Genomic DNA, 22,359 nt, shown 5'->3' with positions numbered 1-22,359 from the left:
CAAAAAAGCAGATTGTTATTTACTGTATGGCAATATTTTATTTACAAATCTGTAGGGTTCATCTGCAAATTTCCATATCATACAATAATGTAGTAATTATCCTAATACTTCTACTACATAATATTTTACCTAAATGAGACTCAAACTATGGTCACCTTTGAGGTAATTTTGTGTAATTAAGTGCAAGTTAGATACAACAAGAAAGCACTGAGAAGACGCTTTTATCCAAAATGATTCACAGATATAATTAGTTCAACAGTGAAATACCAGAACAGAAACTAAAACGCTTTTTCAAAAACCGATACGACATTGACGGTGCTGCAGCTGGTTGATGATATAACATATCCAAAACTCCCTCCTTACCACTTCTCTTCTTCTGTGGGCTGTGACGTCAACCTGCAACAGACAACTTAGGGTTAGCACACAGCAGAGATGGCAAAAGTACTCACTTCCCGTACTCAAGTAGAAGTACAGATACTTGTGTTAAAAAAGTAGAAGTACTGATTTAACTTCTTTACTCAAGTGAAAGTAACAAAGTACAGGCTTGGAAATTTACTTAAAATATAAAAGTAAAAGTAGCCTTGCGAATGACAAACATTTTTTATGCAAAGCTACCTGGACCACACAAATGTTACTAGAGGAGAAACTTCAGTGGACATGGAAAAAAGGCTCTTTATGTGCCATTGCCTACATTTTAAATGGATGTCTGCCAATAGGCCTAAAACATCACATATATGATTATTGTGACAGAGACAGGGACTCCAGGTTAATAAGATTCTGACAGAGTAGCAAGATATGAATTCAATTGTGATTCTATGAGAATTCACAGATCCAGTTTCTTTTTTATCTTTATCTTTATCTTTCTAACATTTAAAGGAATCTACATGTAAGTGTGTGTGCTCAAATATGGCTTCTGGAAAGAAAATAAAGGATAAAATACGACTAATATACTAAACAGACATTAGTTAAGAAGTTCCCCATACTTTTAGAGTTACAACAGTCATTCTTGATGCATACTATCTCACACAACATCTCTCTCAGATAAGGCCAAGGATGATTGGGAAGGTCTTGCTGCTTGTCTGCCTAATCTCTGGGATCTCTGTTTTCTTCATTTTCAATCATGTCGCCATCCATACTACTACGTGCTAACGTTACCGCCATCAAGCCGCTATGATTTGCCGTGAATGAATGCCGCCGAATCTGTCGAGTCATCTTGTAGTGGTGCGTCCAATATTCCCATCCAATTAGATTGAATTTGGTATTGATGACGCGAAAAACGGTAACTTCACTGAAATTATTTGAAACTAAAGTACAAACCAATTTTGTAAAATGTAAGGAGTAGAAAGTACCGATATTTGTGTTAAAAATGTAAAGAGTAAAAGTAAAAAGTCGGCACAAAAATAAATAGTAAAGTAAAAATATCTGAAAAATCTACTTGAATACAGTACAGTAAGTATTTGTACTTCGTTACTTCCCATCTCTGGCACACAGACACATACACAATCATACAAGGTAAATATGAGTTGAATATACTTGTGTGTGTGTGTCTTTATGTTTGTGTTTGCTCACAGGATATCATCTATTTTGGAGAGGATGTGTTCTGCACAGGAGCATTCCTTCTCCAACGCCTGTTGGTCTTTTCCTCCCTCTGAGTCCAGCTTGGACAGCTCGTCTTCAGCCAGAGTCAGACCCATGCTGCGCTTCTGTCTGCAAACACATAAACATAAACCCACAGATAACATTATTCACAGGCCAACATATAGAGATAATAGCTTCTTACAACTAAGCTATAACAGATTTGTTTCAGGAAAAGTAAAATCATTATTGTCAGAATGGTTCAGTGGTGGAAGGAAACTAAGTAGTACTGTACTTAGGTAAACATTTGAGATACTTGTATTTTACTTTTTTCCCATGCCACTTTCTTCTCCTTACTCCACTACATTTGGCTTCACTACGATTATCTGACAGCTTTAGTTTACTTCACAAATTTTTGCTTACAAAACATATTAAGAGCCTTTTAAACTATTTTAATAAATAATCATAATGCAAAACAATTCCAGCTTCACAAATGTGAGGATTTGCGGCTTTGCAAAACAAACCTTGTGAAGGTGTCACTTTAAAAATGTACAGATTAAAAGAATTAGAACAGTAAAATCCTGCTTTTACATTAATGCATGAGTAATAATAATATGATGATATAACATAATAGTATAACAGTCACAGGCAACATTGTATTAAGTACTTTTTTTTCTTTTAGTACCTTCAGCACATTTTCCTGATTGTACTTTATACTTTTTTTTTTTTTCTTTCAATCCTGGACTTTTACCTGTATTTTTACAGTGGGGTATTAGTAGCTTTACTCAAGTAAATTATCTGAATACTTCCTCCACCACTGGAATGGTTATACAGTTGTGTGACTCCTACCTGAAGTCCTCCAGGTTCTTGTGCAGGTCTGGTAGGAGTGTGTCCTGTAACCCCTGGGTGTACTGTTTGCAGAGCTCCTCAGGAATCAACTCCAGCCTTCGCTTCTCTTTACAGAGACACGCACACCAAGAAATATTATCTTTTTGCAACTGTTAACTCTAACTATGTTAAATGAAATAACTGCATTTATGAAACTAATTAAGAAAACAGGCACTATAGACAGTCCATCCATCTATTTGTGTGTCCAACACTTTGAAAAACATGCCTGACTCCTACTCTGTGGTAAAATATTCTAAACTGAATGTAGAGATACCCAGATCTGAAACACAGGAACTGTATCTTGACATTTTTTTGTCAATTTTATTATAAAATTCAGTGTTTCCCGCTATCCGTTAGTTCAGTTGTAGCGGGTCACAGATTCAGTTTCTAGCTCCTTTGCAATCCCTGGCTTTTTGCAAATGATTTAAATGAGCTCCATGCAGTGAGGTACATACATGTTTACATTTATTTATAAGAAAAGAGAACTGGTGTCACATCGATACTTAGTATTGGCAAATCATCTGAGTTGAAGTATCTGAGAGAAAATGTTGGATGGTGCGTTCCTAACTTTTATTGTCTTTTTTTATCCCTTACCCATTTCAGCTGCAACTGCATCTGGCACTGGTACTTTAAGATTCTGAGAAAGACAACCGGAAAAAGAAAGAGAGTTACATCAACGAATATATACAAAATATTCAATAATATAAAATAAATTGACTAAAGAAAAAGCAAGAGAATGACATACTGCTGTTCGATCCATAAAGAGTGTGTGGAACTCTATGAAGAAGCGTCTGCTTTCTTTGGAGCTGGTTTGCTTGTGCATGTCAGCGTAGAGATAACAGAGCTAACGGAGGAAAGACAGAAAGAGCTCTATAAAACTGTCAATTGGGAGTTCCTCATCTCATTTAGAATATAAGTTTAAGATTATTTTGTTTTCAAAACATGAACAATACATATTATCTCATCTGAAACTTTTTTCAGACCAGCGAAGGCATTCCACAAGGATCGATCCTCGGCACACTTTCATTTATATTCAAATAGTATTTACTCATATTTTTTGCAACACAGCTTTTATGTCTTTTGTATGTTCCCAGTTTTTTTTTTGGAAATGATGAAGTGACTATATATTTGTGACTATATATTTGTGACCCGTTTTTTAAAGATTTATGTCAGTAGAAAAGAACGGACTTGAGGGTTGAGAGTCACAGACAGGGTGGGGAAGTACAGTAGGAAGTATTGAGAGACAGACTAACACATTATGGTTTTGGTTTCTCCATGGAATGTGTTGACAATAATAAAAATATGGAATTTTGCCAGTATTATCGTTTAAGAACATGCAAAGTCCTTGACACAAACAATAAATAAAATTAATTGTCTGCCTGTTTAAGTCCAGTAGAATACAGTATAGTAGAAGTATGTGATATTTGGGTTCTTCATTTTGGTATAATCCCACACTGCTGTCGGATTGATAACATGGGTATTATTATACCTTAGTCTTTATTGTGTGTGTGTTGCGTGTGTTTGCATATATACCAAAGGTGCAGGGTCAAACTGCGAGACAACATGATGGAGGAAGACTGCGAGGTGAGCCGGCCGAGACTTCAGCGAGTCTATACTCTGGAAACAGCTACACAGTCCGTTAATCTGACAGAGAGAAAGAGAGGGGGATCAATACAAAAAACTGCTCCTGAAACTCCACATCAGAAGTCAGAATTTATTGAAAACATGGAGCCCTCGGACTCCTGACGTGACAGTATCATTCAATCAGGGGAAGAGGTTTATTGTTTCACATTTAACTGTTCATTTACAATTAATCCATTAGTTGCTTAGAAACATCTATTTAGATACCTGCTCTTGCTGAGAGTCAAAGTAGTCATCTTCTGCTCCGATGATCTGGGGGTTGAGGAGGTAGGGAGGGCTACCCACAATGCACTGAGCACTGGAGTCCTGAGTGATACATTAGCATGGTTATATGCACTGATGGACATTCTAACACATTATATAAAAAAAGGAATTTCACATTAATATGGAGGATAAATTCAGTCTTGTATGTAGTCAGAATTTATTCTTACAACTAATAAATAACTAACAAAATTTGTAATAATTTACGATTGACTGTTTGATAAACCCCTCCCCTGAACAGCGACTGTCCAATCACAGCTTTGCAACCTAACTAGGATTTTCAAGCTTTGATTTCTCCACAATATGAAGCGGTGTGTATTGGGGTTATAATAAGGACGTTATTCAGTACAAAAAGAATTTGGAGATGGATGGTGTCTTTTTTTTGCCTTCCCAAAACCAAACCACAAGAGACACAAAGTGTAAGGAAGGGATTCAACTGTGTTTTTTCTGCCGCATAGACAGCCTTGCGCTTGTCAGTTACATCGATTGAAATTTTTTTTCTCTTAAAAATGATAAAAATGAAACAATAAAACGTGAATCTAACCTCTGTATTGCTTGTCCAAGTATATGTTTCTATATGAGCTATGTCAAAATAAAATAAGACTCTGTTATTATAGTATTTCGTATCATACTGCACTGTAATACTAGGATTAACTAGCTCTACCCTGCAAAACAAGAACAACGCTGCTCCTTGGTTTCCATGTCTTCTAAATGGATCACAAACTGTTGAGGATAATTTTTTACTTAGGACATGCAGCTTTAGCTTTTTTTGTATTTTAGCAATCAAGTGCATATTTAAGACGCCTTTTATAGGATTCTACAGTTTTTACAGTTAGCACTTAACGTACAATATGTAATTTTCTGCCGCTAGGGGTCGCTCATTCAAAACAATAACAAAAGAGAGGGCAATGATGTCATGACAGTCAGCTTCTCCTGGTTAGGATTCCTTCAGTTTTCATCATTCAGGAGGTTTCATGTTAAAAATCAGTGTTTCTCCCACGCTGTTTGGCTCGACGGCGGAAAGACTGCGAGCCTAGCTGCTGCTAACGTTTGGGAAGCTTTTTTCTCTGATAACTTAAGATTCAGACGTCCAAGGACTAAAATCCATAATCCAGGTAAAATATTTGGTAAAAACGACCAAGATCTAAAAAAGTGTATCGTAAAAACGTGGCTTAAAACTAGATAGAAAGTCAACTGGTCTTGTCAATTTATATACAACAGGTCTAGTCATTTTTAGATATTTCAAGTTACATATTATACCTTCAATTGGCTAAATAACTAAATCAGCTGATTGTGTGTGTGTGTTGTGTGTGTGTGTGTGTGTGTGTGTGTGTGTGTGTGTGTGTGTGTGTGTGTGTGTGTTTTACTGTGTCAGGGGTGTCCTCAGTGTCAGGCGATTGGCAGAAGTTGAGGCCACCTCGGCGGCTGATGTCCGGGCTCTGACAGGGCGTCTCTCTTTTGCCAGGACCCTCTGTGAGGGGGCTGCTGTGCGTCTAACACGCACGCACGCACGCACACACACACCCACACACACACACACACACACACACACACACACACACACACACACACACACACACACACACACACACACACACACACACACACACACACACACACACACACACACACACACACACACACACACACACACATTAATACACAACAGAACAACACAACACTTAAGCCAAATTGATTGTTTAGTCTAGTGCTGAATACTGGGAAATCCCAGGGATCGGAAAGTAGGACCATTTCATCCCTATTTATAGAAGTTGTCATAAAAAAAAGGGGGGAAGTTATTACAAAGGAGTCTGTGTAAGCAGTATTTTCAGAGAGGCTTCCTGTTGTAACATTAGATCATGGGTACTCTTACAGTATACTTTTATTAACGTTCCTCTTTCAACAGCAGCATCTGATCGATGGTAAATAAGTTCATGTAATTAAAAAAAAACTACATAAAACACAAAGCATGCACAAACAAGTTTAAATTGTCACTAAAATCACAAAAAGAATCATGTTGACACTGAAGCTAAGAGCTCTTAAGGAAATGGAGCATCTACCTAAAAGGCTTCTACCTAGAAACTGTTGTCTGACATCTTCATTGTTTTTTATGATTAATTAGTAATTTTGTGATCTTTTAATGTCTAATGTCTACTATTTTATTCTACCTACCTTCAAAGGGACTACAGGTGGAAAATTGCAATGTGCTTAAACATTGTACATTACATCTGTCCTTGTTGTATATAAGGTTAGTGTTCTTTGTGCATTGTCAAATAAAGTCACATAACATAACATCATAAAATAGTTCCTAGAGCCCAAGGACCCATTTTCCAATTGCTTCCTTTGTCTGGTGTCTGACAGTCCAAACCCCAAAGATATTCAATTTACAACAACATAGAACAGAGAAAATAAGCTGGAACCAGTGAATGTTTTGCATTTTTACTTGATAAATGGCATAAACAAATAAGTGATTATCAAATCTGCAGTCAACAAAAAACACACTTGACAAAGTAAGCACAGAGTGCTTCTGGGTAATGTCGTTCACCACAACCATTGATTTTTATACCCACGGAGTTATTGTTGGTCGAGGGCCCGTCGTTAGCGCTGTAACCCGGTGAGGACTGGGTCTGTTCCCTCATGGGAGGCCCACTGTCCCCCTCCTCAGCCTCACTATGCCTGGACCCTGAGGCTCGATCCTGAAATACACACGTACAATTAGTTCACCCTCTTATCAGTTACCGGGGACAAAGAACCTGTAGACTAAAGAGCCTGCAGTGACCTGTGGACGTGATGGTGGAGTTGAAGCTTAATTTATACATCAGAGGAGAAATGTCGCCCAAATTGTCACAAAGACGAGAGTTTTGATACATATTGAGTGGTGATTAAGGGTAGGTGAATGAATGAATGAGGTTTAGCAGAATCCTTTACACCAATTTCTCTCATGTGCCTGACAAGACACGTGTCTCCTTTTAAAGCAAAATTTTAATATTTTTCCACCTGGGTTTAATTCTCATAATTTTGGACATTTTGATTGTGGATCATGCTATCTTTGCACTCATCACTTCTGTTGTAGAGATTCAGGAAAATGTAACTTCACAAGAATTATTGAATTATTGAATTGTAAAGATAATTGTATGGCTGAAACATAAATATTTATTGGAAAAAGGCCTCTTGAATCTTTCCAAATAAACTCCCATTTTACATAAATACATTAGAATGCTTGTCTCTGAGTCTGACCGAAAGTCAACACAGATATTAGCCCACTTGATTAGCTATTGTAGCTGCCCGCATGCACTCTCTTAAATTATAAAAATTTGTGCAGTTTAAAAGAAAGCAACAGTGTGATAACAATTCCTCAAAAGGGATCAAAGCCTTTTAGGTCATTTTTGTAATATCTGTTGATCATTAGTTGAAATACCATCATGCCACAGTATATAAACCACCTTTGAAAAATCTTCTGCCACAAAAGTTCTACTGGGTCCAGTCAGATGGCTGAGAGGATTATTCTATCATTCTGAATGGAAAGTCCTCTCTACAAATAAATCTTATTTTGTTTTGTACTTGAAGAACTAATTAGAAAGGGCGGAAAGAGACAAAGACATTCTTCTCAGCAAAAGTTGAATAAGAAGAGAATTTTGGGCCAAAACTATTTGAAACATAAATAATGCATTTGTTGTCTAAATTATACGTTTTTTTATCTCCGTTAAATAGTTATTATTGAAAGAAAGAAGCATTGATAAACAGATAATCCATAACATTTAAACAGTAGTGTTATAATAACAATATGATTTGTGTCCTTACTTTTGGTCAAACAAAACGGTTTAAAAGGATTTATGTAAAATTACGGTTTAGGTTTAGTTTTCAACCTGTAATGCTGCCGCTTTGCTGAGCTGCTCCTGCAGCAGTGAAATGTGCTTCTTGGCTTCCTGGACCTCCTTCAGTAGTTTAGGCCGAGGGTTTCTGCTGTACTCCTCCTCTTTTGCCTTAACACAAATAAATCCCAAAGAAGCCAAGTGTGGGAGACAGTCACACATGAAAAAAGATGGTTCAAGTTATTTGGTGATCTCTTGATTTATGGGTCAAATGTGTATAAGTAACTGATGGGAACACGATACAAGGAAGAGAAACCATGTTCAATATATTCAGGAGATGGTAATATAATGTATATCATTTCCTGTAGAAGGAAGGAAATACACACAATCTCAGTGCATCATACACACACACCTGTAGGTCCTGTTGCTCCTTGGTTAGCATCTTCTGCAAGATGTCGGCCTTCTGGCTGTGCGTGGTTTTGTTCTCATCCTAAGAGAGGAAATAAAGAGGAAACATTGAGCCAAAATAGTCAGAAATACTCTGGAAAAAATACATCATTATTACTGTAACACACACACATGTGAGTGCAAGGAGCTTGGGAACACACACAGGAAAAGGGAAGTGAAGAGAAGTGATACTAATCAGACTGAAAGTGAAAAAGAAAAAAGGGGAAACGTGGACGTTCATAAATAAATACAGTGTATGAGAAAGAAAAAAGACAGGAGGTAAGTAGATTACTGTTGAGCAGATTGTTTACAGCTATTTCAGATTTAATGAAAATGAAGTCTCTAGTTTGACACATTCAGTGTTACAAAGAGGACAAATTGTTGACACAGTGCAGCAGTTTTGGTCGAAGCTGGCAGAAATGAACTGAAACGATGGGGCTAATTAAAAATAATGAGCTGTGCGGGTTGTACCAGCCAGATAAGCTGCTGATTTCATGAACCTTATCAGTGTTAAAAATGAGCATTGAAGTTACAGTTTGTGTGTGTGTGTGTGTGTGTGTGTGTGTGTGTGTGTGTGTGTGTGTGTGTGTGTGTGTGTGTGTCTGTGTGTTAAATTTGTGATTAAACAGGCCTACAGTATTTAAATGATGTAATCTTTAACTCATGATATCTATCTATTCCTCAGTATTTTATTTATAGCTCATATTTTATCTTATTTGGTCGCACATGCATATGGTTATGGGATTGTAACATAATTCTGAAGAATTTTCTGGTTTTGAGAAAGTTTAGAAATCAGACGTTGAGGATTTGGTATTTCTCTACACGCTGCCTTGACCTATTAGTGAGAGCTAAATGTTATATAATGAAGTGTCCCAGTCCTTTATTAAAATGATAGAGCTCTGATAAGTAGATATCACATATGGAACGTTCATTCTTCTTTCTTACCCCAGGCAGAGATGAGGTGACGTGCTCCCCACTTGGCAGTGCAGGTGAGTGGGGCGCTGAGAGAGAAGAGGGTGAGCTGACCTCTGCCCCTTCCTCCTTCTTTTCCTCCTCGTCCTCCTCCAAGGGGATGTTAGGAAGCCCTGGAGGCCTCCCCAGCACTGTCAGGGCTACATAGGAACCCGCTGCCAGAGAGGAGTCACGGGAAAGGAATGAAGGGAGGGTGAAGAACGAGAAAAATGCTGATACATGTATAAAAAGCATCACCGTGAAGATGTGATCAGCAAAACCAGCTGTGAGAAAGAACAATTTAACCACATAAAAAGGAATGAAAAGAACATAATAATGCTGATATATTAGGTCATGAATTCTATGTCTTGACCAAGACAGCTGTGCACACAAGTGAATAGGAGAACCCCAAACCTCTCTCTCGAAATTAAATCTTGTATATTTATTTCCACAAGAAATGAAGGTCTTAGAAGCTAAGACTCAGAAAGTTGTTTGTTTGGGGGCATGTTTGTCTAAGCACATCACAGTCAGCCCAAATGTGGATTTAATGACTCCAGTAACTAAAAACAAATCTCTACGGCTGATATCTCCAACACCGGGCAACTCATACCAAAACAATCTAGATTAATAAATAGCACTACAGGTAAGAGGGAAAATATGTATTTCTGATTCTGGGATAAACTGTCCCTTAAATGTGCCAAATCACTGACATGATACTGAGTGAGCATACAGAAAATGTAATTAAAAGTGCATACTTACATTTTATCAGCTTTACAACCTCTATGTGGTTTGAATGTGTAACTAAGGTCCCATTAACCTGTCAGAAAACAAAAGCATCGAGAGTTCAGTTCACGTGTTGCACTGATTAAAAGCTACTGCTGTTGCTCCCTGCATGCATTTTAACGTGAAGACCTTTAGGCCACAGTTGTAGACAATGGCAGTCATCCAACCGTTGGTTTTAGAGGGTGTAGTCCTCACAATGACACTTTCCAAATGAACAGTGTGTGGACGACCCATTACTTCACACTCTCAAATAATTTATATTTGCTAAGTAAGAGCAGCTATAATCAGATTCCTAGTTAATCGATTGTGAAGACAACGGGAGGCAGCTTGAGTCAGGATCTGCAGCAGTGAATGTTTACTTCCACAAAGAAGAAACCTGGATTTAATCATTTAATCAAGACATTCATTCCTGTGAGGAAGCTGTGTGGTCGAGATGTTTTTTTTTATTGTTGTTGCAGAAATGATGACTGTAACATTCACGCTGTTACTTGAATTACACAGAGAGAGACAGATGGGGATACGCTATGATGTCAAACGGTGCATTCCAGTTGAACTGGGAAGTCGGAATTTTGGAGTTCTCAGTCAGAAATTTCAACTGGAACTCCCCCCAAAGTCAAATTTTCGACTCAGAAAGTCGGGAGAACCTTACCAACCCCGGCATCACAATCCCACGTGGCTGCTCTGCTCTTATTATACAGTTATTATTTATTAAAATGACTATTTTTGTGTCCCATTAAATCAGTCATACACATAGTACTGTCCACCTTCCATCTGTGGACATGTTACTACAGTGTTTGTAAGTGCAAAATGCCGCATAATGCAACCTACCCCCCCCAACCCCAGCCCATTAAATATAATGATTATCCAGCTTGTTACTGGCACGCGGTCCACTTGGGTGTGACGTCATTTCCAGTTCCGACTTCTGACCCCCGAGAACACAGCATAGACTAGCTAGACCCAGAGTTCACCTACGACGACTCAAAATGAAATTTCTAAAATTTGCGACTAAGCGAGTACTGAAATTGAATCAGTACTCAGCCTTGTCAGATGAGTTTAGGTATCTGAATTGGTCCATCTCTACACAAAGCTAAAGCTTAACAGATGAGTTTCATCCTTTAACTCACTTTCAGACCAAGAGATGTTTCTGTTTCAGTTTCTGATCCTGGAAGTAAGAAGGAAATAAATAATTCCCACCTTAATGATCCTGTCTCCTGTCTGAACACCAGCTCGCATTGCAGCTCCATCTATCGCAAAAGACAGAACAGAGTCAAGTGTGTTGTGGTCAAGTGTGTGTGTTTTGCAATCTTTGTGAGGACCAATTTCTGCATTGTGAGGTGGGAACTCCTTTTTTCAAAGGGTTGCTTGAAGGTTAAGACTCAATTTTAAGTTTAACATTAGAATAACCGTAAAGTATAGAAAGACAAACGTGTGTGTGTGTGTGTGTGTGTGTGTGTGTGTGTGTGTGTGTGTGTGTGTGTGTGTGTGTGTGTGTGTGTGTGTGTGTGTGTGTGTGTGTGTGTGTCCTACCTTCTTTTACCAGCTGCACAAACACAGGGTTGTCTCCACTTACGGTCAGCCCAAAGCCATTTTCATCTCTCTGGATTATCACACACCGCTGGACAAGACCTATCATTTGCACCCAAACACACACAAACACATTGCGTTAGATCACATGCTACCGATGGTGTCGTGAAATAAGCTAAAACTAATTTTGGATGTGAAAAAGATGATCCAACAACAATGTTTATGGTCTGGTGCAATCTTCGTCTTGTGGGAAACATTCTACACACAGGAAGTGACAAATCAAGAGACTGAAGCAGAAATAGAATAGAAGCCTGCTCGCTTTCTAACAAAAGCTGAACTCCTCATCAAGGGATGTTTTTCCTCTCTTGTCTCTTTGATATACTTTGTATCATAATATAATATGAATACTTTGAAAACTTTTTGTATACGTTCAAAGTAAAAAACAATGAAGAGGACCATTCATATAAAAACATTTATATTAAAACATCTGCATAAAGGGAGCCTGGCTAGCTCACCTGGTAGCAGATAAAAGTGTGTATAATAAACAATGCTATGGATGAATATAGATCGAGAGTATGGATGGATGGAGTAGGTTTAAAAAGTGCCCTATGGAGGTTTACATTAATTTTTACCTCACCAAAATGCATTGTGTGTATCCTTAAGGCCTAACAAAGATTATGAGGAAACGCTTTCTTCCTCATGAAAAAGTTCTACAGCAGATTTTTTTGAATATTTTTAAATTGTGCTTAACATGTGTATACACATTTGCTAGCTTTTAGTCTTCTTTTTCACTGCCTTTGTGGGCACGTTTTTACTAGCAAAACAACCATGAAACAATGCGCAGGACTGAGTATTGCGTCGTAGAAAACATTGCTCAATAGTGCTTCTGGTTGCCAAAAACTCCACAGGTGGCATTTAACCTCCTCATATCTATTACACCACCCTTTTTCTGTTCTATTGACTATTTGGTATGTCCCGTGACCACATGCACAGCCAATAGTACCCATTTAAATCTGCCATGACCCAGTAAAACCAGTGCCTCCATTTATGAATTCATTCATATTCCTATACTCTAACTTCCCCAACACCCTGAAATCTGCAAAGACTATCTGCCAGTTTAAGAGACCTCCATCAGGGATGTTTTTCCTGTAGTCACTGAGGGAGTTTAGGGACTTAAAATCTGCCTAAGCCAGGTTTTCCTTTTCCCACTATCTGAGATAGCTGAGTGGATAATTGGTTGTCTTCTGGCCTCCATGAAGGATCCTCCAGGGTGGGGAAAAGGGCAGGAAGGATTAATGTCAACCCAGCAACCCAGGCAACCACCTTTACAACTTGTTTCTGCAGACACCCCACACCATCTCTGTTCACCCCTGCACCAGCCCCTGTGGTAAACTATGGGACAATTCATATCTTTAAAGTGTAAATCAAATATAGATAAACGTGAGACAGAAAATTTTATTCAAGAGAAGAACAAGACTAAAACTATGTCATTTAAATCAAAGTTCACTTACTGAATTCAAAGCTCTTACATAACTTAATCAGGTCTGCAACTAAAAAATATTTTTATTTTTAATCTGCCAAATTTCTGGATTAATCTATTATCATTTTGTCTGTAAAATGTTTTAATAATAAACATGCCAATCATAATTTCATAAAAACTAAGGTGACATATTTAAATTGCTTGTTTTGTCCAACAGTCGAAAATCTGAAGATATTTAGTTTACTGCCATATAAAATAAAATAAAACAGCAAATCTCTACTTTTGAGAAGCTGAAACCAGAAAATGTTTGGCATGTTGCTTGAAAAGTGACTGAAAAGTGGCGATTATTTTCCTGTTGATCGATTAATTAACTAATAGTTTCAGTTCAAAATGCAATCTCAACTCAATGTCTCAACACTTACAACTTTCTTTCAAATAATAAATGCAAATGCATTTTGATTGCAAAGTGCTGTTGTGGAAGTTGTGATTAGAAAGTTATCAACAAATAAAAAAATAAAAGAAATGAAACGTCATCAAGCACAAACAAGGGAAGTGCTTCACAGAAGAAATGCTGCAGCAAAATAAAGAAAACTAAACTAAACTAAATGTAAAACACAAGCATCAAAATGAGAGGACAGAAATACAGTATATCTGTGTGTCTCTTTACCTGTTGGGTCAAACTCATGTTTGAGGGAGACGGAGGATTTCTCATTCTTGGGTTTCTTGTCAGTGGGGTCCTTGTTGAGAATGCTTGGGGTCCTAGAGAAACATAGAGCAAAGAGAGCACACATATGAAATAAATAAACACATAGTTTGTTTAATCCATACAAAAACTGGGGTTTAAAAAGGCAAATTGTGTTTTTACAGGGGGTTATTGTGCTGGACCATTTCTCGGGTGGGCACAGTGACTTCCTGAAGTCTCCGGTGACAACAAGAATTTACATTTTTTACACAACAAAATGTTTTTTGATGGTTTAATTTTTGTTATACCTCTGGACAAAGCCGACTAGATGTTTCCCTGTTTCCAGTATACGCTAAGCTAAGCTAACCTAACCGGCTGCCACCTGTAGCTTCGTATTGAACAGACAGATATGAGAGTGGTATCGATCTTCTCATCCAACTCTCGGCATGAAAGTGAATAACCATATTTCCCAAAATGTCTACATTCAATGTACACATATAACTATTCAAAAGCAGCTGGAAGATGTTTGGGATGTTAAGGAGTCAAAGATATGCCTAAACAGGCGATCAGAAACCTGAGTAACAATATAAACCTGCTTTATATGTTGATGACATGACTCAGACAGAAGTTGAGTGAAGTTGGATTCACCTTCCTGCCAATGAACCAACAATAAACGAGAGAGGTGGGGGTGTAACATACAGTTCATTTACTTTTAATACTGTCTGTTCCACACATAGTTGGACATGTATTCAGATCTTTTCTCATATGGACAACAGCCTTCAGCCATGAAAACTCACACCCTACCTCAGACAACCAGTGTCATATTCGCCAATCACGTCCATACTATCAAAGTGGAAAGATAAAGTTAATGTCTAATTTTGAATTAAATGGCAATAAAAAAAGACCCCAACAGGCTCCATGTACTCCCTCTCTTTTGGTATTTTTTTAATATGCATACCCCTCGTGGGACCACTATATATTAATAGCAGAGGTTCCCCTGTTCTTGCCCCCCCTAAACCTCCTCCTACTCGTTCCGCAAGAGGGGTTTTTGTTTGTGCTGCTGTTCCTCCCATGGACAATGGGGGCCCTGGGCTTTTAACAATGGCTCCCACGTCAGAGCCAACTTACTATACTGTGGCTTTGTGGGACAGATTCCCGGAAACGGAGACTGGGGTTCTTGGCTCGGCTCCAGTTTCCTGAATGTGTGAGAAGGCTGGGAAAGAAAAGGAGGAGGGAGACGGGAAGGAGGAGGCACACATGTGTCTTTGAGGAAAGACAGAAGACTAAGGCTGAGGAAATTTCAACTTATATGTAGCTCCCAGAGTGTGTGAACAACCATGTCTAAACTAACCTCATGGTGCAGAGAAAAGATGAGATAAATGAAATCCTGGCATATCAAATTCAGACAAATAGAGGACACAAAAACCAAGAATATGTGTAAAATGAACCAGACTAAATAGAAGAAACTGATCCTACTCTCCTAGACACAACAAAATTGTCACGGGTACAAACTAAAAAGGGGGGCATTATGTTGAATAGGAGAGAGTATTATGATGGTAACCTCTTTTTCTGTGAGATTGGAAGGCCCACTTAGGGGAGCCTCCTTGCTGTGGTTGGAGATTAGCAGTTGATAAGACATGGCGAGACAAGGACAGATTGCATCCTGCTCAGTGGGTGGCAAGCAGCTAAGTACATACTGGTGGATAAGAGGAAGGAATTCAGCTTTCAGCTTCAGATATTTAAAAGCACATTCATGAAGCGGTTTATTCAAAATGTACTCTACCGAGACACCTGAAAGCATGGTTTACGGGTGCAAGGAGAGAGATGTTTATAATTGACTGGTTCCTAAATCCCTTCCCTGTGCACAAATAGTCAAATCATATCTTAGTAACCTTAACTGTAGGCACAGCAGGCCTGTTAAGCTTTGGATTTCTTCACATGTTGTAAGAGAGATCCTCGATATTTACAAAGCAATGCCATGTAAAACCCAGGGAACAATGGTAAGTAGGGCTGGGCAATATATCGATATTATATCTACATCGATATATGAGGCTAGATACAGTCTTAAATTTTGGATATCGTAATATCCTGATACGGCATAAGTCTTTTCTTGGTTTTAAAGGCTGCATTACAGTAAAGTTATGTCATTTTCTGAACTTACCAGACTGTTCTAGCGGTTTTATAATTTGCCTTTACCCACTTAGTCATTGTATCCACATTACTGGCGATTATTTATAAAAATGATTCATATTTTGTTAAAGCAGCCTGCAATACAATAAAAGTGATGGTTTGGAGTAATTTCACCCTAGGGTCCTTTGCACCATGATCTCGAGCCAAACACCCCCCCAGAAGCTTTTTTCACCTGTGTCTAACATTGGGAGGGTTAGCGTAGAGTAGCGTTATCAGCTGAATAGCTTAGCGCAGAGGCTAATGGATCCACGTTTGTATCTCGTAAATGACCCCACTAATAATGCCCGAAATGATACCAAACGTCTACACTAGTACATATAGGTTATGTACTCATAAAACGATGGATTGGAAAGTTTGTAAGTACACCAGAAGTTTATTTAAATAACACTTGCCTGCTGGCTTCTGCTCTCTGTTAAAAAAAAAAAAAAAAAAAAAAAAAAAAAAAAAATTGTAATATGCTGAAAGTAAAAAGTTTGGAAATACATTTCCTTATTGAATCACTAAATTAATAAATATTTTTGTTGTATCTCTTTCGGTGTAGTAATTTGTAGACGGGCCCTAAGCACTCGTTAACTGCAGGTAGCAGCAGCAGCAGCAGTAACAGTAGCAGTCTAGCAGAAGAGCAGTCAAGTGTTCATAAACTTTTGGTGTATCTTACAAATTTCAATCATCGTTATACAAAACACAAACACACAGCTGCAGAAGAGAGCAGGAGTGTTCATAAACTTCTGGTACTTCAATTTCAATCGTTTTATGAGTACATAACCTATATGTACTAGTGTAGACGTTTGTATCATTTCGGCATTATTAGTGGGGTCATTTACGTAGATACAAACGTGGTCCATTAGCCCCTGCGCTTAAGCTATTCGCTGATAACGCATACACGCTTAACTCTCCCAATGTTAGACCCAGGTGAAAAAAGCTTCTGGGGCATGTTTGGCTCGAGGTCATGGTGCAAAGGACACTAGGGTGAAATTACTCCGAACCATCACTTTAAAATAAAAATAAAATTGCAAAACATTGCATACCAAAATAATAAAAATTGCATAATAAATAAAAGAATTGCAATTACATTTTTCTTATATCATTCAGCCCTAGCTCTAACATAAGCTGCCAGGCTAACTAGCTTATTACCTGCAGTCGTAACACAAGAAGCACACATATAATAAATAACAAAAATGATTGTGGTAGCAGGTTACATTGAAAAAAGATGTGAATTTAAAACTAGCCAATTCACATCCACTGTATAGTATTTCCCTAAGCCAGTTTTGGATGCTGTTTAAGAACAGTATAAACAAGGCAGATGGAAACGTTAACTGCAGCCAGACACAGTGTTTTCAACCAACGTTGACCCCAACGTGACCCCTTTCACATCACATATGTTACATCACATTGGATAAGTAACATCACATTACATTCGTTGTTCAATTGAAAAATATTGATTATAGCAGCTCTAAAGAATCGTGACCAAAATATGTACTGTGCGGGACATTTAACAGTAATTTCTCGTTACTTTTTTGTAGCCGGTATATATGGCAATACCAATATGTAATAATCTAATGTTGGCCAATGATGTTTGATAAATCTTCCAGGCTATACACCGAATCACTGACACTTACCAACAGTGCAGCGATATGGCCTGCCTCTGTAGAGGTCATTAAAATTGGAAGCATTTTTCTGGTGTTCAGCACAGTACTTTGGAAGCACCAAAGGTTCAGTAGTTCACCAATCAACAATTACAAAGGAAAACGTTTCATATGTCCATATGAGACATTTACTGGCACCACAATAAAAGGGAATCATTAATGTACTTATTGTCTAGCGTCACCCGGCTGGAATACATGTCTGCTGGCTAATTTGTTCAGACTTTCTTTAGTTTCTCACTGCACAGTTTCCAAAGAAGTAACACACAAAAAAAAAAAAAACATGCAGCAATCAACTTGTGCCTCAAATGCCAAAAATACCAGACAATTCCTCTGGGATGATAACGGCAAAGCACTCAGCTCCAGAGGGTTGGAGACAAAAGCTCACTGAGGAAGAAACTAAAAGCACATACTGCATACACTAGACCTCGATGTTTGTTATGAATGCAGCGAGATATAGTGAAATACAACATGATTTATGTCTCAATAATAGTTAATTGATGATTCGGCTACAGGCTAAATTAATGCAACACTATTAAAAAGTAAGAAATAATTGCAACAGCAGTGTGAGGCTCCAGTGGTTTGTTAAAGACCTTTACAGTTTGGGTTTTACACTCATGGAGCTTGTGTAACCAATACAATTAAATTGGACAAATAACCTAATGAATTGTATACATCAATAAACAGGAGTAAAAGGAGAAGACTAATTTGTCGACCACTTTTCCTTTTACTTTATTCACTTTTTAACTTTCATTTTCTGCAAGTCATACCTTAATGTACTTATCTTTAAAGATACAAAAATAATTGGTTTAAGGATAAGGCTGATATTGTATATTTATTTTGTTGTAAACAAACCCAAACAAATGAAAGGACCAAAAACAACAATCAGTCTGTCAATACTTTCTGACTTTCCGTTCCTACTGAAAACGTAAATCTTTAAAAACAGGTCATGAATACAAACAGTACTTTCGTTTTCTTTGAGCTGGTCACTGTCATTTTTTTGGCAAATTGTACTCAAACAAGAGACAATACAGTATTTGTTGGGGACTATTTTCAGTGGCAGATTAATCCACATTTGGTGCTCTAGTGAGTATTTGTGGCAGTGGGACGGTGTATGTGGGATTGAGTCAAAATAAACTGTGTGTGTGTGTGTTCATGGTAATGAAGGAACTCGTCACCCAGTGCAACGGTGTGTCTCGTTACTGTGTTTTTAATAGTTTGTGGACAACAACGGAACTCTATGGCACAGAGAAAAAGGATATATCAGGTTTTAGATACACACAATATTTGCTATAGGATCAATTCACCAGACTAATTTGAGCATTCAAGAAGGATTTTTTTGTATGTCGTCCCATTAATGAATCACTGCACATTTGCATCTGACATCACTCGGCTCCCACCGCTGCATCACCACAAACATCCAAATTTAATATAAGCTTGTGAACTCTCAGGAATGATCTAATCAAGTGGCCCGTAAAACATTCAAGACGGTTAGTACTATAGAGTCTATGTATGAAAATCAATGGCAGAACTGTTTGTAATATGAATAAAGCTTTATGCTGCATTCATGTGGTGTCGGAATAATCAAAAAAAAATTCCTGTGAATGCCCCTTCAAGAAGGAACAACAACTCAGAAAGTCGGCAAAAATGTTGGTACACGACTTGCCGAGTCGGCGTCATATTACGCAGAAACATGGCGAAGGAAAGTAAAAGTGTGTAAATGTTTATGGTAAGAAACTTTTTAATAATTCACTGGTGCAGCAAAGTCTGGAACAAAATCACTAACTTCCCAGGTCGGGAAATGGGATCATCCGAGGAGCATGTGAATGCACCATTCATTTCCAAAATGTTCCCAGACCAGATGAAGTGTTGATAAGCTCCTCAGGCTCATAAATCATGATTAGGTTGATAACTTGACAACACATAGTTTAAATTGTGATGGCTTTATCCACTTTTTTGTGGGCTGACTTATCCAAGAATGATGTAATGTAAATACTGTACATTAATTATCTGGCAGTGTACAGTGAATATAAGATAAGAAGTGTATATATCCCAAGGGAAATTGCTGGAGAAAGCCTCACAACAAACCCTTCAAACACAGTTTGAAGTCTGTAATTATTACAGACTTCTTACTAAACAACATATGTTATTTGACCTGCCTGCTCTTTAGTTATCCGTCATGATAAAGCTTTGTTTGTCTTTAGTGATGAATATACAATATCTAAATCAATATAGAAAGAAAAAAAAAATTCCAGCCACAGACAAATTTTTTTGATCATGCACAAATGTCATTCAAGATCCCATTCAGTGGTTAGTATGTTTAGACACTTGAATTGTGTTTTAACGCAATTTCAAGGTTAGTTGCTGAGATGTCAGGCAGTAGGCTTACAAGTTGTTTGCTTACTGCTGCATTGATAAATCATAATCTATTGTTTTTATTATGTATATGACTGGTAAGTGAATTTTTAAATGAGGGTGCATACTTTGGGTGAAGAGGCAAAATAAATGTCAGGCTGCAACATCCAACTTCTGAACAATACAGTTGATAGGATGTTCACTCTCCATGGGCATTAACAGTAAAACAATGAACAACTGAAATGAGGAAATAAAATAAAGTAACTAAATGATTCTTCAAAGTAAATTTAGAATAGATGATGTGAGTGTTATATTGTACTGTACATGCTGTACATGTCTGGTTGGTAGCCATCCTGCAATGATGTGTCTCCAGCAACAGTGTCAGTCAGGAAGGGCCAGTGGTCTGGTGGGCCTGACAGACATTGTTTAACAGTGATGTCACCACTTCCCGTCAGGGCCCGGGTTAGGGTGGAGAGGGTGGAGAGGGAGAGGTCGGCAGGCGGGAAAACACACAGATCAGCAAAACTGTGTGACAAAGAGCAAAAGAGCTGGTCCACGGCCTGCTGGCATTTAGATTGATCACACACCCTCGATTTAAGCATTGCCCTTACACTTGGCTGAACTCGGTGTTATAAACCAAACAAATAAAAAACACGAGTCTGGCAGTTTTAGTCATATTAAACTGAAGAGGACAGAAGAAAGAAACTAGTCTCCGCCCAACAATAGGGAGAACAGGCATTATTTAGAACATGTACAACTTTAAAAAAGGTGCCCAGTTTAAACAAATCATACATATTGTCTCGTTTGACCACATCAAGGGGGGAAAGCGTTAATACCGGTTCTAAATGGCCACACTCTGAAAAGCCTCATCCTGGCTGCATCCCACCTCCTTCCTGGTTTCACCACAAGATCTCTGTGGGCCAAATTTACATGTATTTGCATCTGCATGTATTTAGCTCCTAATCTACTACAGCAGCAGCTCATTTTGCAAGGGAAAGAGAGCCCAGTGGGTGAAGTTCAGCAGTGGAATTTGTCTACTCACCGTGTGCTCGTTTCACCAAATTATGCAACATGATAAAAAAAATCTTCCGGCATTCATTTTGTAATGCTCTACTCTCTCCGTTTTTTTATTTTTTATTTAAATAAGTCGGGAAACCGATAGCAAAGCTTTTGATGTTATCAAACAAAGATAAATGTTCTCGCCTTGTCCTAAATTGGGCGTAATCTGAGTACTTCCTTGTTTTATGAATGAAGCAGACGGAAGTTGAAGCAGTCGGAAGTTGAAGCAGTTGGACAGTCAACGCTCGCAGGTGAAAACGTAAAAATATTTTATCAGATGGGCCTTTCGTTTAGACGGCGACGGCGTTTAAACGGGCTTAAAAACGCAAAAAAGTGAAACCACCCTCCAGAGTGGAAATCTTAAAAACGCTCCACCGTCGCGTTCCCGTCTAAAGGGTAAAAACGCAAAAGTCTGCAGCCTCCATTGTTGTGGTGGCTGGCGACCCACCCCATATTTCGTTACATAAATCAAAATATAGAGCGATTACTCGCCCATGGCCACTCCGCCGTTGGGTATCCACAGCCTGCCTATACTTGGTCCGGATGGCTTTCAGCTTTGATGATATCTGACTTTTACAGATGGCGTCTTTCTCGTGTGGATAGGACGTCCCTCCAGGTACAGGATACTGCTGAAGAAATTCGGTCCATAGGTCTATATATTTTGACTGGCAGGACCCCCAGTCCACGCCCTGTTGTGCCACCTCCTCGTCTGTCCAGACAAAATTGTCAGCTTTGGTTGTTCACTTCAACATGTTTTGGTTTCGCGCTACTAGGGAGAGAAGTAGAAGGAAGGTTCTACGCAGGTGCGCGGTCTTGGTGGTGGTGTGTGGCAGCGCTTCACGCTACCACCTAGCAGCCTGGTGTGCATACTACATCAAATTCCACCCACTTTTGCGTCACCATATGCACGCAGATTTCCCCCCCCAAAACGCTCATCTAAACGTGGAATAAAAAGTGAGAACGCAATGCCACTTTTGCGTTTTCTCTTCAGATCGTTTCCGTCTAAACATAGCCTCAGAAAGTACTACCCTCCAATCAGGGACTTTTGGGGAGGGGGTAAAAAGGCCT

General features: G+C 38.5%; 1 protein-coding gene across 3 annotated transcripts in view; it reads right to left on the bottom strand.

Annotated features, from left to right (window-relative positions):
- Nucleotides 1-22,359, bottom strand: part of arhgef12b (Rho guanine nucleotide exchange factor (GEF) 12b) — a 40,401-nt gene that overhangs the window by 13,865 nt on the left and 4,177 nt on the right. For all 3 annotated transcript variants that reach the window (XM_039777042.1, XM_039777045.1, XM_039777043.1), the window contains exons 2-17: nt 14,030-14,121; nt 11,886-11,984; nt 11,553-11,602; nt 10,335-10,392; nt 9,570-9,751; nt 8,590-8,667; nt 8,232-8,348; nt 6,936-7,061; nt 5,733-5,858; nt 4,312-4,410; nt 3,997-4,107; nt 3,209-3,307; nt 3,058-3,100; nt 2,425-2,530; nt 1,570-1,707; nt 364-396 (exon numbers count right to left, since the gene is read on the bottom strand). In XM_039777042.1, coding sequence (XP_039632976.1) covers nt 364-396; nt 1,570-1,707; nt 2,425-2,530; nt 3,058-3,100; nt 3,209-3,307; nt 3,997-4,107; nt 4,312-4,410; nt 5,733-5,858; nt 6,936-7,061; nt 8,232-8,348; nt 8,590-8,667; nt 9,570-9,751; nt 10,335-10,392; nt 11,553-11,602; nt 11,886-11,984; nt 14,030-14,121 — 1,557 coding nt within the window. The remainder of the gene's footprint in view (nt 1-363; nt 397-1,569; nt 1,708-2,424; nt 2,531-3,057; nt 3,101-3,208; nt 3,308-3,996; nt 4,108-4,311; nt 4,411-5,732; nt 5,859-6,935; nt 7,062-8,231; nt 8,349-8,589; nt 8,668-9,569; nt 9,752-10,334; nt 10,393-11,552; nt 11,603-11,885; nt 11,985-14,029; nt 14,122-22,359) is intronic.

Source organism: Perca fluviatilis, chromosome 16, assembly GCF_010015445.1.
Source record: "Perca fluviatilis chromosome 16, GENO_Pfluv_1.0, whole genome shotgun sequence".
Lineage (NCBI taxonomy): Eukaryota > Metazoa > Chordata > Actinopteri > Perciformes > Percidae > Perca > Perca fluviatilis.
This window is presented reverse-complemented; position numbering and strand designations above follow the sequence as displayed.